The following is an 11,795-nucleotide window of genomic DNA, read 5'->3' on the forward strand; positions in this document are numbered from 1 at the left end:
TGTTCATAGCCCGGTGCGGGTTATTCCACCTTCCCGCACTGGTAGGGCTAGATTGGGCATTGAGCCAGGTGCCATGATACCGGCTCAACGCGTCTGGTCTCCAGTGCGTCTCCTCGGGACGGTATACATGGCACCAGCCTTACGCATGGTGTCCCCGGTTCGCCTACATAGCCCGGTGCGGGTTATTCCACCTTCCCGCACTGGTCGGGCGACGGGGAGCATTCAACCAGGTAAGGTTGGGCAGGCTCGGTTTTCAAGGGAACCAGTACGCCTGCACGGTCCGGTATTTCCGGCGCCACGCACTAAGCCTCCTGTGCGTCTCCAGAGTCCTGTGCATCCTGTTGCTGCTCCCCGCACTAGCCCTGAGATGCGTGTCCCCAGTCCGGTACCACCAGTTCCGGCCCCACGCACTAGGCCTAATGTGCGTCCCCAGGGTCCAGTATGCCCTGTTCCTTCTCCCCGCACTAGCCTGAAAGTGCGTGCCTTTAGCCCGGTGCCTCCAGTTCCGGCACCACGCACCAGGCCTACAGTGCGCCTCATCCGGCCAGAGCCATCAGTCTCCCCAGCGCCGTCTGAGCCATCCGTCTCCCCAGCGCCGTCTGAGCCATCCGTCTCCCCAGCGCCGTCTGAGCCATCCGTCTCCCCAGCGCCGTCTGAGCCATCCGTCTCCCCAGCGCCATCTGAGCCATCCGTCTGCCCAATGCCGTCTGAGCCATCCGTCTGTCCAGAGCCATTAGAGCCGCCCGTCTGTCCCGAGCCGTCAGAGCCATTAGTCAGTCAGGAGCCGCTAGAGCCATTCGTCAGTCAGGAACTGCCAGAGCCGCCAACCAGACAGGATCTGCCAGAGCCGCCAACCAGACAGGATCTGCCAGAGCCGCCAACCAGACAGGATCTGCCAGAGCCGCCAACCAGACAGGATCTGCCAGAGCCGCCAACCAGACAGGATCTGCCAGAGCCGCCAACCAGACAGGATCTGCCAGAGCCGCCAACCAGACAGGATCTGCCAGAGCCGCCAACCAGACAGGATCTGCCAGAGCCGTCAGCCAGCCATGAGCGTCCAGATCCGTCTGCCAGCCATGAGAAGCCGGATCTGTCAGCCAGGCATGAGCCGTCTAACCAGAATCCGCCGGAGCCGTCATCCAGCCAGGATCTGCCCATTATCCTGGTGTTGCCCCTTATCCTGGTGCTGCCCCTTATCCTGGTGCTGCCCCTTATCCTGGTGCTGCCCCTTATCCCGGTGCTGCCCCTTATCCCGGTGCTGCCCCTTATCCCGGTGCTGCCCCTTATGACTATGGTGGGGTGGGGACCACGTCCAGTGCCGGAGCCGCCGCCGTGGAAGGAAGCCCACCCAGACCCTCCCCTAGACTATGTGCTGGTGCGTCCGGAGTTCGCACCTTAAGGGGGGGGTTATGTCACGCCCTGGCCTTAGTATTATTTGTTTTATTTATTATTTTAGTTAGGTCAGGGTGTGACATGGGGTATGTGTGTATTTTGGGGTATTATATGGTAGAGGGGGTGTTTGTTGTAGTTTATGGTTTTGTGTTGAGTGTATGTGTGTAGCTGTGTCTATGTTGGGTGTAGTTCTAGGAAAGTCTATGGTGGCCGGAATGGGTTCTCAATTAGAGACAGCTGATTTCGGTTGTCTCTAATTGGGAGCCATATTTAAGGCTGCCATAGGCTTTAGCTGTTTGTGGGTCATTGTTTGTGTATATGTATAGTTCGACGTAAGTAGTTTGTGTGTGCACTTACGTTTGAAGTTTTCACGATCGTTTGTTGTTTTCGTTAGTGTTGTATAAGTGTGTCGTGTTCATCTTCGGCGTTGTTATTAAAAGAAGATGTATTCAAATCATGTTGCGCCTTGGTCCTCTCGTTCATGTCAACGCGATCGTGACAGAATGACCCACCAATACCGGATCAAGCAACATGACCAGCGGCAACAGGATCAAGGCATTAAGGATTCATGGACATGGGAGGAGATTTTAGATGGTAACGGACCTTGGGCGCAACCGGGAGAATATCGCCTCCCTCGTGAAGAGCTGGAGGCAGCGAAAGCCGAGAGGAGGCGATATGAGGAGGCAGCACGGAGACAAGGCTGGAGACCCGCGAGTACTACCCAAAAATTTCTTGGGGGGGGGGGGGGGGGCTAAGAGGTAGTGGGCCGAGGGCAGGTAGGAGACCTGCGCCCACTTCCCAGGCTAACCGTGGAGAGCGGGAGTACGGGCGGACACCGTGTTACGCAGTAGAGCGCACGGTGTCTCCTGTACGTGTTCATAGCCCGGTGCGGGTTATTCCACCTTCCCGCACTGGTAGGGCTAGATTGGGCATTGAGCCAGGTGCCATGATACCGGCTCAACGCGTCTGGTCTCCAGTGCGTCTCCTCGGGACGGTATACATGGCACCAGCCTTACGCATGGTGTCCCCGGTTCGCCTACATAGCCCGGTGCGGGTTATTCCACCTTCCCGCACTGGTCGGGCGACGGGGAGCATTCAACCAGGTAAGGTTGGGCAGGCTCGGTTTTCAAGGGAACCAGTACGCCTGCACGGTCCGGTATTTCCGGCGCCACGCACTAAGCCTCCTGTGCGTCTCCAGAGTCCTGTGCATCCTGTTGCTGCTCCCCGCACTAGCCCTGAGATGCGTGTCCCCAGTCCGGTACCACCAGTTCCGGCCCCACGCACTAGGCCTAATGTGCGTCCCCAGGGTCCAGTATGCCCTGTTCCTTCTCCCCGCACTAGCCTGAAAGTGCGTGCCTTTAGCCCGGTGCCTCCAGTTCCGGCACCACGCACCAGGCCTACAGTGCGCCTCATCCGGCCAGAGCCATCCGTCTCCCCAGCGCCGTCTGAGCCATCCGTCTCCCCAGCGCCGTCTGAGCCATCCGTCTCCCCAGCGCCGTCTGAGCCATCCGTCTCCCCAGCGCCGTCTGAGCCATCCGTCTCCCCAGCGCCGTCTGAGCCATCCGTCTCCCCAGCGCCATCTGAGCCATCCGTCTGCCCAATGCCGTCTGAGCCATCCGTCTGTCCAGAGCCATTAGAGCCGCCCGTCTGTCCCGAGCCGTCAGAGCCATTAGTCAGTCAGGAGCCGCTAGAGCCATTCGTCAGTCAGGAACTGCCAGAGCCGCCAAACAGACAGGATCTGCCAGAGCCGCCAACCAGACAGGATCTGCCAGAGCCGCCAACCAGACAGGATCTGCCAGAGCCGCCAACCAGACAGGATCTGCCAGAGCCGCCAACCAGACAGGATCTGCCAGAGCCGCCAACCAGACAGGATCTGCCAGAGCCGCCAACCAGACAGGATCTGCCAGAGCCGTCAGCCAGCCATGAGCGTCCAGATCCGTCTGCCAGCCATGAGAAGCCGGATCTGTCAGCCAGCCATGAGCCGTCCAACCAGGATCCGCCGGAGCCGTCATCCAGCCAGGATCTGCCCATTATCCTGGTGTTGCCCCTTATCCTGGTGCTGCCCCTTATCCTGGTGCTGCCCCTTATCCTGGTGCTGCCCCTTATCCCGGTGCTGCCCCTTATCCCGGTGCTGCCCCTTATCCCGGTGCTGCCCCTTATGACTATGGTGGGGTGGGGACCACGTCCAGTGCCGGAGCCGCCGCCGTGGAAGGAAGCCCACCCAGACCCTCCCCTAGACTATGTGCTGGTGCGTCCGGAGTTCGCACCTTAAGGGGGGGGTTATGTCACGCCCTGGCCTTAGTATTATTTGTTTTATTTATTATTTTAGTTAGGTCAGGGTGTGACATGGGGTATGTGTGTATTTTGGGGTATTATATGGTAGAGGGGGTGTTTGTTGTAGTTTATGGTTTTGTGTTGAGTGTATGTGTGTAGCTGTGTCTATGTTGGGTGTAGTTCTAGGAAAGTCTATGGTGGCCGGAATGGGTTCTCAATTAGAGACAGCTGATTTCGGTTGTCTCTAATTGGGAGCCATATTTAAGGCTGCCATAGGCTTTAGCTGTTTGTGGGTCATTGTTTGTGTATATGTATAGTTCGACGTAAGTAGTTTGTGTGTGCACTTACGTTTGAAGTTTTCACGATCGTTTGTTGTTTTCGTTAGTGTTGTATAAGTGTGTCGTGTTCATCTTCGTCGTTGTTATTAAAAGAAGATGTATTCAAATCATGTTGCGCCTTGGTCCTCTCGTTCATGTCAACGCGATCGTGACATGCTGATGTTCCAGATACTCAACTAGTCTAAAGAAGGCCAGTTTTGTTGCTTCTTTAATCAGGACAACAGTTTTCAGCTGTGCTAACATAATTGCAAAAGGGTTTTCTAATGCTCAATTAGCCTTTTAAAATGATGCACTTCGATTAGCTAACACAGCGTGCCATTGGAATACAGGAGTGATGGTTGCTGATAATGGGTCTATGTACCCCTATGTAGATATTCCATTAAAAATCAGCCGTTTCCAGCAACAATAGTCATTTGCAACATTAACAATGTCTACACTGTATTTCTGACCAATTTGATGTTATTTTAATGGACAAAAAATGTGCTTTTCTTTCAAAAACAAGGACATTTCTAAGTGACCCCAAACTTTTGAATGGTAGTGTATATGTACAGTACCAGTCAAAAGTTTGGACACACCTACTCATTCAAGGGTTTTTCTTGATTTTTACAATTTTCTATATTGTAGAATAATAGTGAAGACATCAAAACTATGAAATAACACATGGAAGTAACCAAAAAAGTGTTAAACAAATCAAAATATATTTTAGATTTTAGATTCTTCAAAGTAGCCATCCTTTGCCTTGATGACATCTTTGCACACTCTTGGCATTCTCTCAACCAGCTTCATCTGGAAGTTTTGAAGGAGTTCCCACATATGCTATGTAGTTATTTGCTGCTTTACCTTCACTCTGCGGGCCAACTCATCCCAAACCATCTCAATTGGGTTGAGGTCAGGTGGTTGTGGAGTCCAGGTCATCTGATGCAGCACTCCGTCACTCTCCTTCTTGGTCAAATAGCCCTTACACAGCCTGGATGTGTGTTGGGTCATTGTCCTGTTGAAAACAAATGATAGTCCCACTAAGCGCAAACCAGATGGGATGGCTTATCGTTGCAGAATGCTGTGGTAGCCATGTTGGTTAAGTGTGCCTTGAATTTTAAATAAATCTTTGACAGTGTCACCAGAAAGCACCATCACACCACCTCCATGCTTCACGGTGGGAACCACACATGCAGAGATCTTCCTTTCACCTACTCTGCGTCTCACAAAGACACGGCGGTTGGAAACAAAAATCTTAAATTTGGACTCATCAGACCGTGCGTTTGGCTCAAACGCATTAAGAAGGAAAGAAATTCCACAAATTAACATTTAAGGCACACCTGTTGATTGAAATTAATTCCAGGTGACTACCTCATGAAGCTGGTTGTGAGAATGCCAAGTGTGCAAATCTGTCATCAAGGCAAAGGGTGGCTACTTTGAAGAATCTCAAATATAAAATATATTTTGATTTGTTTCACACTTTTTTGGGTTACTACATGATTCCATATGTGTTATTTCATAGTTTTGATGTCTTCACTATAAGTCTACAATGTAGAAAATATTAAAAGAAAGAAAAACCCTTGAATGAGTAGGTGTCCAAACTTTTGACTGGTACTACATATCTACCTCAATTACCTTGTACCCCTGCACAACGACTTGCTACTGGTACCCATATAGCCAAGTTATCGTTAGTCATTGTGTATTTTTTATTACGTGTTCCACTTTTCTATTATTTTGCTATTTTCTTTCTCTCTGCATTGTTGGGAAAGGTCCGTAAGTAAGCATTTCACTGTTAGTCTACACCTGTTGTTTACAAAGCATGTGACTAATAAAATGGGATTTTGATTTATATATTCTATTCATTTTCCAGAGTTGTCCAATGTCCTTGGTAACTCGCTGACTCCCTCTGCTAGAATATCAGCCCTCAACATCGTCAGTGACTTGCTACGGAAAGTGGGGGTGAGACATACATCTTTCTATTTGCACACATTCGCTATTTACTGTATACTCTGGTACACTAAGACTGTGTCTTATACCATATATCGACCTCTTGCTAATAGTGGAAGGCCTATATCTTTTTGCATTCTCTACGTCCATCTCAGGCTCTGGAGTCTAAGCTGACAGCCTGCAGGAACTTTGCCAAGGACCAGAAAGCCAGGAACTCTTATGCCATCACGGAAAACGGAAATGTGATCAACGGCAACACAGCCAAGTTCTCCCATACACTCCACACGACATCGTCATACTACGACAAAACGTAAGTCGAAGCCAGATTCAACTACACTCTCTGTGACTCTCTCACACACACACACATTGCTCATTTGTGAGGTACAGGAGATTGAAGATATGGTTTTCCGAGAAAGCCACTTTGTAAAGGACAACATTTCGTAGATGTCAAATCTTTGTTTTGGTTATAAGCCTAATGCATTAGTCATTTTCTCGATTTATTGTTTGCTGTGTTAAGACCCCTCTGGTTTTACAGTTAGATTTCTTCATGTTGATGTTGATCCACTTGACAGTAGAAATGTGTATTTGAAATGTGTTGACGTTGGAGGAGTTATGGAGGTTGACAAGGTCTCTCAGATCCATGTGTTTTTCCCCAGCAGGAGAGAGAGGGTCATATTCCCTGCATTAATTCTGGGTAATGATCTTCCTCCTCTCATGATGAGTGTGGGTCACCTGCATGCTGTTTGATTAACAAGCCTCCCTACTTTTCTCTTGTAGCGCTGGGGTAGACTCACTCACTGTGGGGTTAGATAACTGCTCTGGGTGGCGGTGCATTTCTCTGCTTCCTAACACGGCTGATATACAGTAGATGTATCTCCTTCCCATTTAATATATCTGTATATCTGCTGGTGTGTTGGTAGCTTTCATGGTAGTGTCTTCTTTGGATCAATAATCATTTCGGGGGGATATTGATTCTCAGTTTTGTGGTGTGTAGGAGAAAGCATGTACTGTAGTGCAATGGAAAGTTGGTTGTGGTACACTTTTTGAATTTTGTGCTCAATTGTTGTCAATTAACTACAAACTACTGCATGTGAACAATACATTTTTGCAGCTGATTCTAAAGTTAAAAGTAACCTTTTCCTGTTCTTATGTAGCCGGTGCTGTCCTTCTGTTTTTCCTTATTGATGTTGTCTTTCAAGGTATGAATACTATGTCCCCTGTAGAGGTGGTGTGACTGTGTGTAGAGGTTGTAGTGCCATGGTGTTGTTTCTACTGTGTGAGGAACTATGGATATGAGCTTGACTGAGCATGTTGAGCAGGACATGCTCACAAGGACAGGGTTTGGGTTTCACCGCAGGGAGGAGTAGAGAAGCTATAAAATATAGCTCTTTGCTAAAGAGCACACTGTCACTGTGCCATACTATTCAGAGTACTAGCTAGCTAAATAGATAAGGAATAGGATTCCAGACACGGGAGTTTGAAGTGGAGTACATTAATACACAACACACCTTTTTAGAATAAACTTTTTTTTAAAGCAATTTTTTTAAGGAGTGGGGCAGTCCCACTTCTTTCGCCCACTCCTTTCGTCATTTTTTTTAGCTCTATTGTAGAGAGATTTCAGTGGAAAGATGGGGGAGCCAAAGGGCAGTGGGCTGGATTCGAACCCATGCCGACTCTGGAATTTACTTTTTTTATATGGTCAAAACTAGGTTGAACAAACTCCACTAGGTATTAAAAGAGAGGGGAGGGAGCATGTGTATGGTTTTACATTTGACTGGCAATACCTAGGTATTAGGCTAGGCAGATTTTATGTTTGCTATGCTAATATACCTGTTTTACCACCGCATAGTATGAATCCAGCAAGGTTCATTTTGTAAGTATCAATAAGTGAGATGTTGCCTAACCGTCAGTAGACCAGACTAACCCATGTTGTGTTTGTGTTTACAGCAGGGCGGTGAATGGCCTGGACCCTGGCACACTGACAGCCATCACAGCACCCCCCTCTCCCTCCCCCCCTGACCTACTGCCTCTCATTGTGTGATGGTGACAGACAGTACCACTGCCAAGCCCCCCCCGCCCCCCCAACACCTTCCTCCTCCCTTCTGCCAATGGACAAGAATATGTCTTAAAACAGAAAACAGAGGACATAAAAATGGCCGGCACGATTAAACACTTTTCACATACTGTAATACTGGCCCCTCTTTGCAGTCACTACATATTAACAGGCTGTCTTTGTGTCATTCTGACCCTTTAGTGCTTGTGGGGCTATTGTAGAGGAAACGGTGAGGGATTCAAATATACATTGAGTGTACAAAACATTAAGAACACTTCCTAATGTTCAGTTTTACCCCTTCCCTTTTGCCCTCAGAACAGCCACAATTAATCTGGGCATGGACTCTACAAGGTTTCGAAAGCATTCCACAGGGATACTGGCCCATGTTGACTCCAATGCTTCCCAGAGTTGTCAAGTTGGCTGGATGTCCTTTGGGTGGTGGATCATTCTTGATATACATTGGAAACTGTTGAGCATGAAAAACCCGGCAGGGTTGCAGTTCTTGACACAAACCGGTGCGACTGGCACCTACTACCATACCCCATTCAAAGGCACTTAAATCTTTTGTCTTCCCATTCACCCTCTGAATGGCACACATACACAACCAATGTGTCACTTGTCTCAAGGCTTAAAAAAAACGTATTTAACCCTTCTCCTCCCCTTCATCTACACTGATTTGAAGTGGATTTAACAAGTGACATCAATAAGGGATCATAGCTTTCACCTGAATTCACCTGGTCAGTCCATGTCATGGAAGGAGCGGGTGTTCATAATGTTTTGTACACTCTGTATGTTTTATTTAACCGTTGCGATTTGTTAGTGCGTGGCAAGAGATACTGTACCAGTTGAGAGACTATAGATTAGCCAGAGTCAGAAGAAATAAGATGCACATGTCTGTATTACTGTATCTAGCAGCTTTGCCTCAGGCTGTGGAGAGACCCTATCTCCTGCAACTTTCCATCTGTTATTTTCCATTTATGAATGGAAAACTACGGTTAATGACTTGGCAGCTGGCACAGGGGTGTAGATGTGTTTAATAGCCTGGAATGATCCTTCACCACATGGACCTGCTCCTAACAAGCTGACATATTGCCCATCAATAATTGATGGTGGTTTAAATATCCTACGGCAACCTCATCTGCCTTTCTGACCTTGAGTTTAATTCCAGTAACCATTTGAAGAATCTAATATTTTACAGTTTTGTTTTATTTGTGTGTCCGTGTTAAAATTGAATGGAAACCGTAAACGTGTTGGCTTAAACATGTTCTAATCTAAAGGGATGATGAAGGAAATCCTCCTTGTCTCGTTGTGGTGAGTATTCTGGGCTTCCTGCTCTGTTTAACCATATGACAACGTGCACAGTATTGGTCATATTGATCACATATTTAAACATGTCCACTTGAGTGGTGCTGTCATGGTGTTTTAGACCACTTTTGACAGTTTTGGGATTTTAACTTAAAGTTTTTCTTAATTTTCAGTGTTATGTTATTGAAGAAGAAAAAAAGGTTATACAGTGCATTCAAAGTATTCAGACCCCTTGACATTTTCCACATTTTGTTACGTTACAGCCTTAATCTAAAAGGGATTCAATAGTTTTTTTCCCTTATCAATACACCATAGTGACTAAGGAAAAACAGGTTTTTAGAGTAAAAAAAAAAAATGAAATATCACATTTGCACAAGTATTCAGACTCTTTATTCAGTACTTTGTTAAAGCACCTTTGGCAGCGATTACAGCCTTGAGTCTTCTTTGGTATGACGCTACAACCTTGGCACACCTGTATTTGGGGAGTTTCTCCCATTCTCTGCAAGATCCTCAAGCTCTGTCAGGTTGGATGGGGAACGTCGCTGCCCAGTTACTTTCAGGTTTCTCCAGAGATGTTAGATCAGGTTCAAGTCCGGGCTCTGGCTAGGCCACTCAAGGACATTCAGAGACTTGTCCCAAAGTCACTCCTGTGATGTCTTGGCTAGGTGCTTAGGGTTGTCCTGTTGGAAGGTGAACCTTCTCCCCAGTCTGAGTGCTCTGGAGCAGGTTTTCATCAAGGATCTCTCTGTACTCCGTTCATCTTTACCTCGATCCTGAGTAGTCTCCCAGTCCCTGCCGCTGAAAAACAACCTCACAGCATGATGCTGCCACCAACATGCTTCACCGTAGGGATGGTGCAAGGTTTCCTCCAAACATGACGCTTGGCATTCAGGCCAAAGAGTTCAATCTTGGTTTCATCAGACCAGACAATCTTGTTTATCATGGTCTGAGAGTCCTTTAGGTGCCTTTTGGCAAACCAAGTGGGCTGTCATGTGCCTTTTACTGAGGAGTGTCTTCTGTCTGGCCACTCTACCATAAAGGCCTGATGCGTGGAGTGCTGCAGAGATGGGAGAACCTTCCAGAAGGACAACCATCTCCACATAGGAACTCTGGAGCTCTGTCACAGTGACCATCAGGTTCTTGGTCACCTCCCTGATCAAGGCCCTAGGAAGTCTCGGTGGTTCCAAACTTCTTCCATTTAAGAGTGATGGCCACTGTGTTCATGGGGACCTTCAATGCTGCAGACATTTTTTGTTATCTTTCCCCAGATCTGTGCCTCGACACAATCCTGTCTCGGAGCTCTACGGAAAATTCCTTCGACCTCATGGCTTGGTTTTTGCTCTGACATGCACTGTCAACTGTGGGATCTTGATATAGACAGGTCTGTGCCTTTCCAAATCATGTTCAATCAATTGAATTTACCACAGGTGGACTCCAATCAAGTTGTAGAAACATCTCAAGGATGATCAATAGAAACAGGATGCACCTGAGCTCAATTGAGTCTCATAGCAAAGGGTCTGAATATTTTTTTTTATATACTTTTGAGAAAAAAAATCTAAAAACCTGTTTTCGCTTTGTCATTATGGGATATTGTGTGTAGCTTTGAGGACTTACATTTTTTTTTAAATCAATTTTAGAATAGACTAATGTAACAATTTGGAAAAAGTCAAGGGGTCTGAATACTTTCCTAATGCACTGTATGTGTTGGCAACCTATATTTTAAGTAAGTAGCACTTCATCCTGTGCAAATATTTTCCTCGTATTTTCACATTTATTTGATCAGTTTTATTCAATTGCAATATTTCCTGTTTGTATGTTTGTTTTAATGTACATAGTTTTGTTAATTTATTTCAGATCTTTTTATGGGATGATGGGTTCAAATAAACATTTTGATTATACATCAGTCTATTCGTTATATGTCATGATGTGGGATCAGTTGTCTTCAAATGTTGAGAAAATAAAAATATATAAAGCTAACTTCAGGGAGTCCACAATCCAAATAACAAAAATGTCATCCCTAGCATCATACGACGAGCTAAATACAGATTGTATATTGGAGTTTTCCTTTGACCTAGGCCAGGTTTGAATCCGATCCACGCTATAGGGCATCTGCGCTAGACAGCCGAAAATGTGCCTTTTTAATTATGTTTAATACCCGCGCTGTTGGCCGTCTAGTGCAGTTTGGATATAATTTGGCCCTAGTTTTGAGGGCAGCTCTGCCTGAACAACCCGGACTCGGGGGTAGACGTAACATAGTAAACGAAAATCGAATTAGTATGATATCAAGTTGTATTTGTCACAACAGGTGTAGACTAACAGTGAAATGGTTACTTACAGCTCCTTCCCAAAAATAGAGAAATTAATAGAAAAGCAAAACATTTGATAATAGATACACAATGAGAAACAATAACTTGGCTATACAAGGGGTACCAGTACTGAGTCAAAATGCAGGTGTACATATAACTAGAAATAAAGTGACAGATAATAAACAGTAGCAGCAGCGTATGTGA

The 11,795-nt window shown here is 46.7% G+C and overlaps 1 protein-coding gene across 6 annotated transcripts in view; it reads left to right on the top strand.

Annotated features, from left to right (window-relative positions):
• The window catches only part of LOC129829251 (nuclear distribution protein nudE-like 1-B), a 31,302-nt gene extending 20,119 nt beyond the window's left edge, over positions 1-11,183 (top strand). For 3 of the 6 annotated variants that reach the window (XM_055890948.1, XM_055890946.1, XM_055890947.1), the window contains exons 7-9: positions 5,851-5,939; positions 6,083-6,237; positions 7,875-11,183. In XM_055890948.1, the coding sequence (XP_055746923.1) occupies positions 5,851-5,939; positions 6,083-6,237; positions 7,875-7,968 (338 nt within the window). In that variant the 3' untranslated portion in view covers positions 7,969-11,183. Of the gene's footprint in view, positions 1-5,850; positions 5,940-6,082; positions 6,238-6,586; positions 6,784-7,874 lie in introns of those variants that run through there. The other 3 variants (XM_055890951.1, XM_055890949.1, XM_055890950.1) reach the window with 3 other exon arrangements.
• The last annotated feature ends 612 nt before the right edge of the window (positions 11,184-11,795 follow it).

The sequence above is a fragment of the Salvelinus fontinalis genome, chromosome 30 (genome assembly GCF_029448725.1).
Source record: "Salvelinus fontinalis isolate EN_2023a chromosome 30, ASM2944872v1, whole genome shotgun sequence".
Lineage (NCBI taxonomy): Eukaryota > Metazoa > Chordata > Actinopteri > Salmoniformes > Salmonidae > Salvelinus > Salvelinus fontinalis.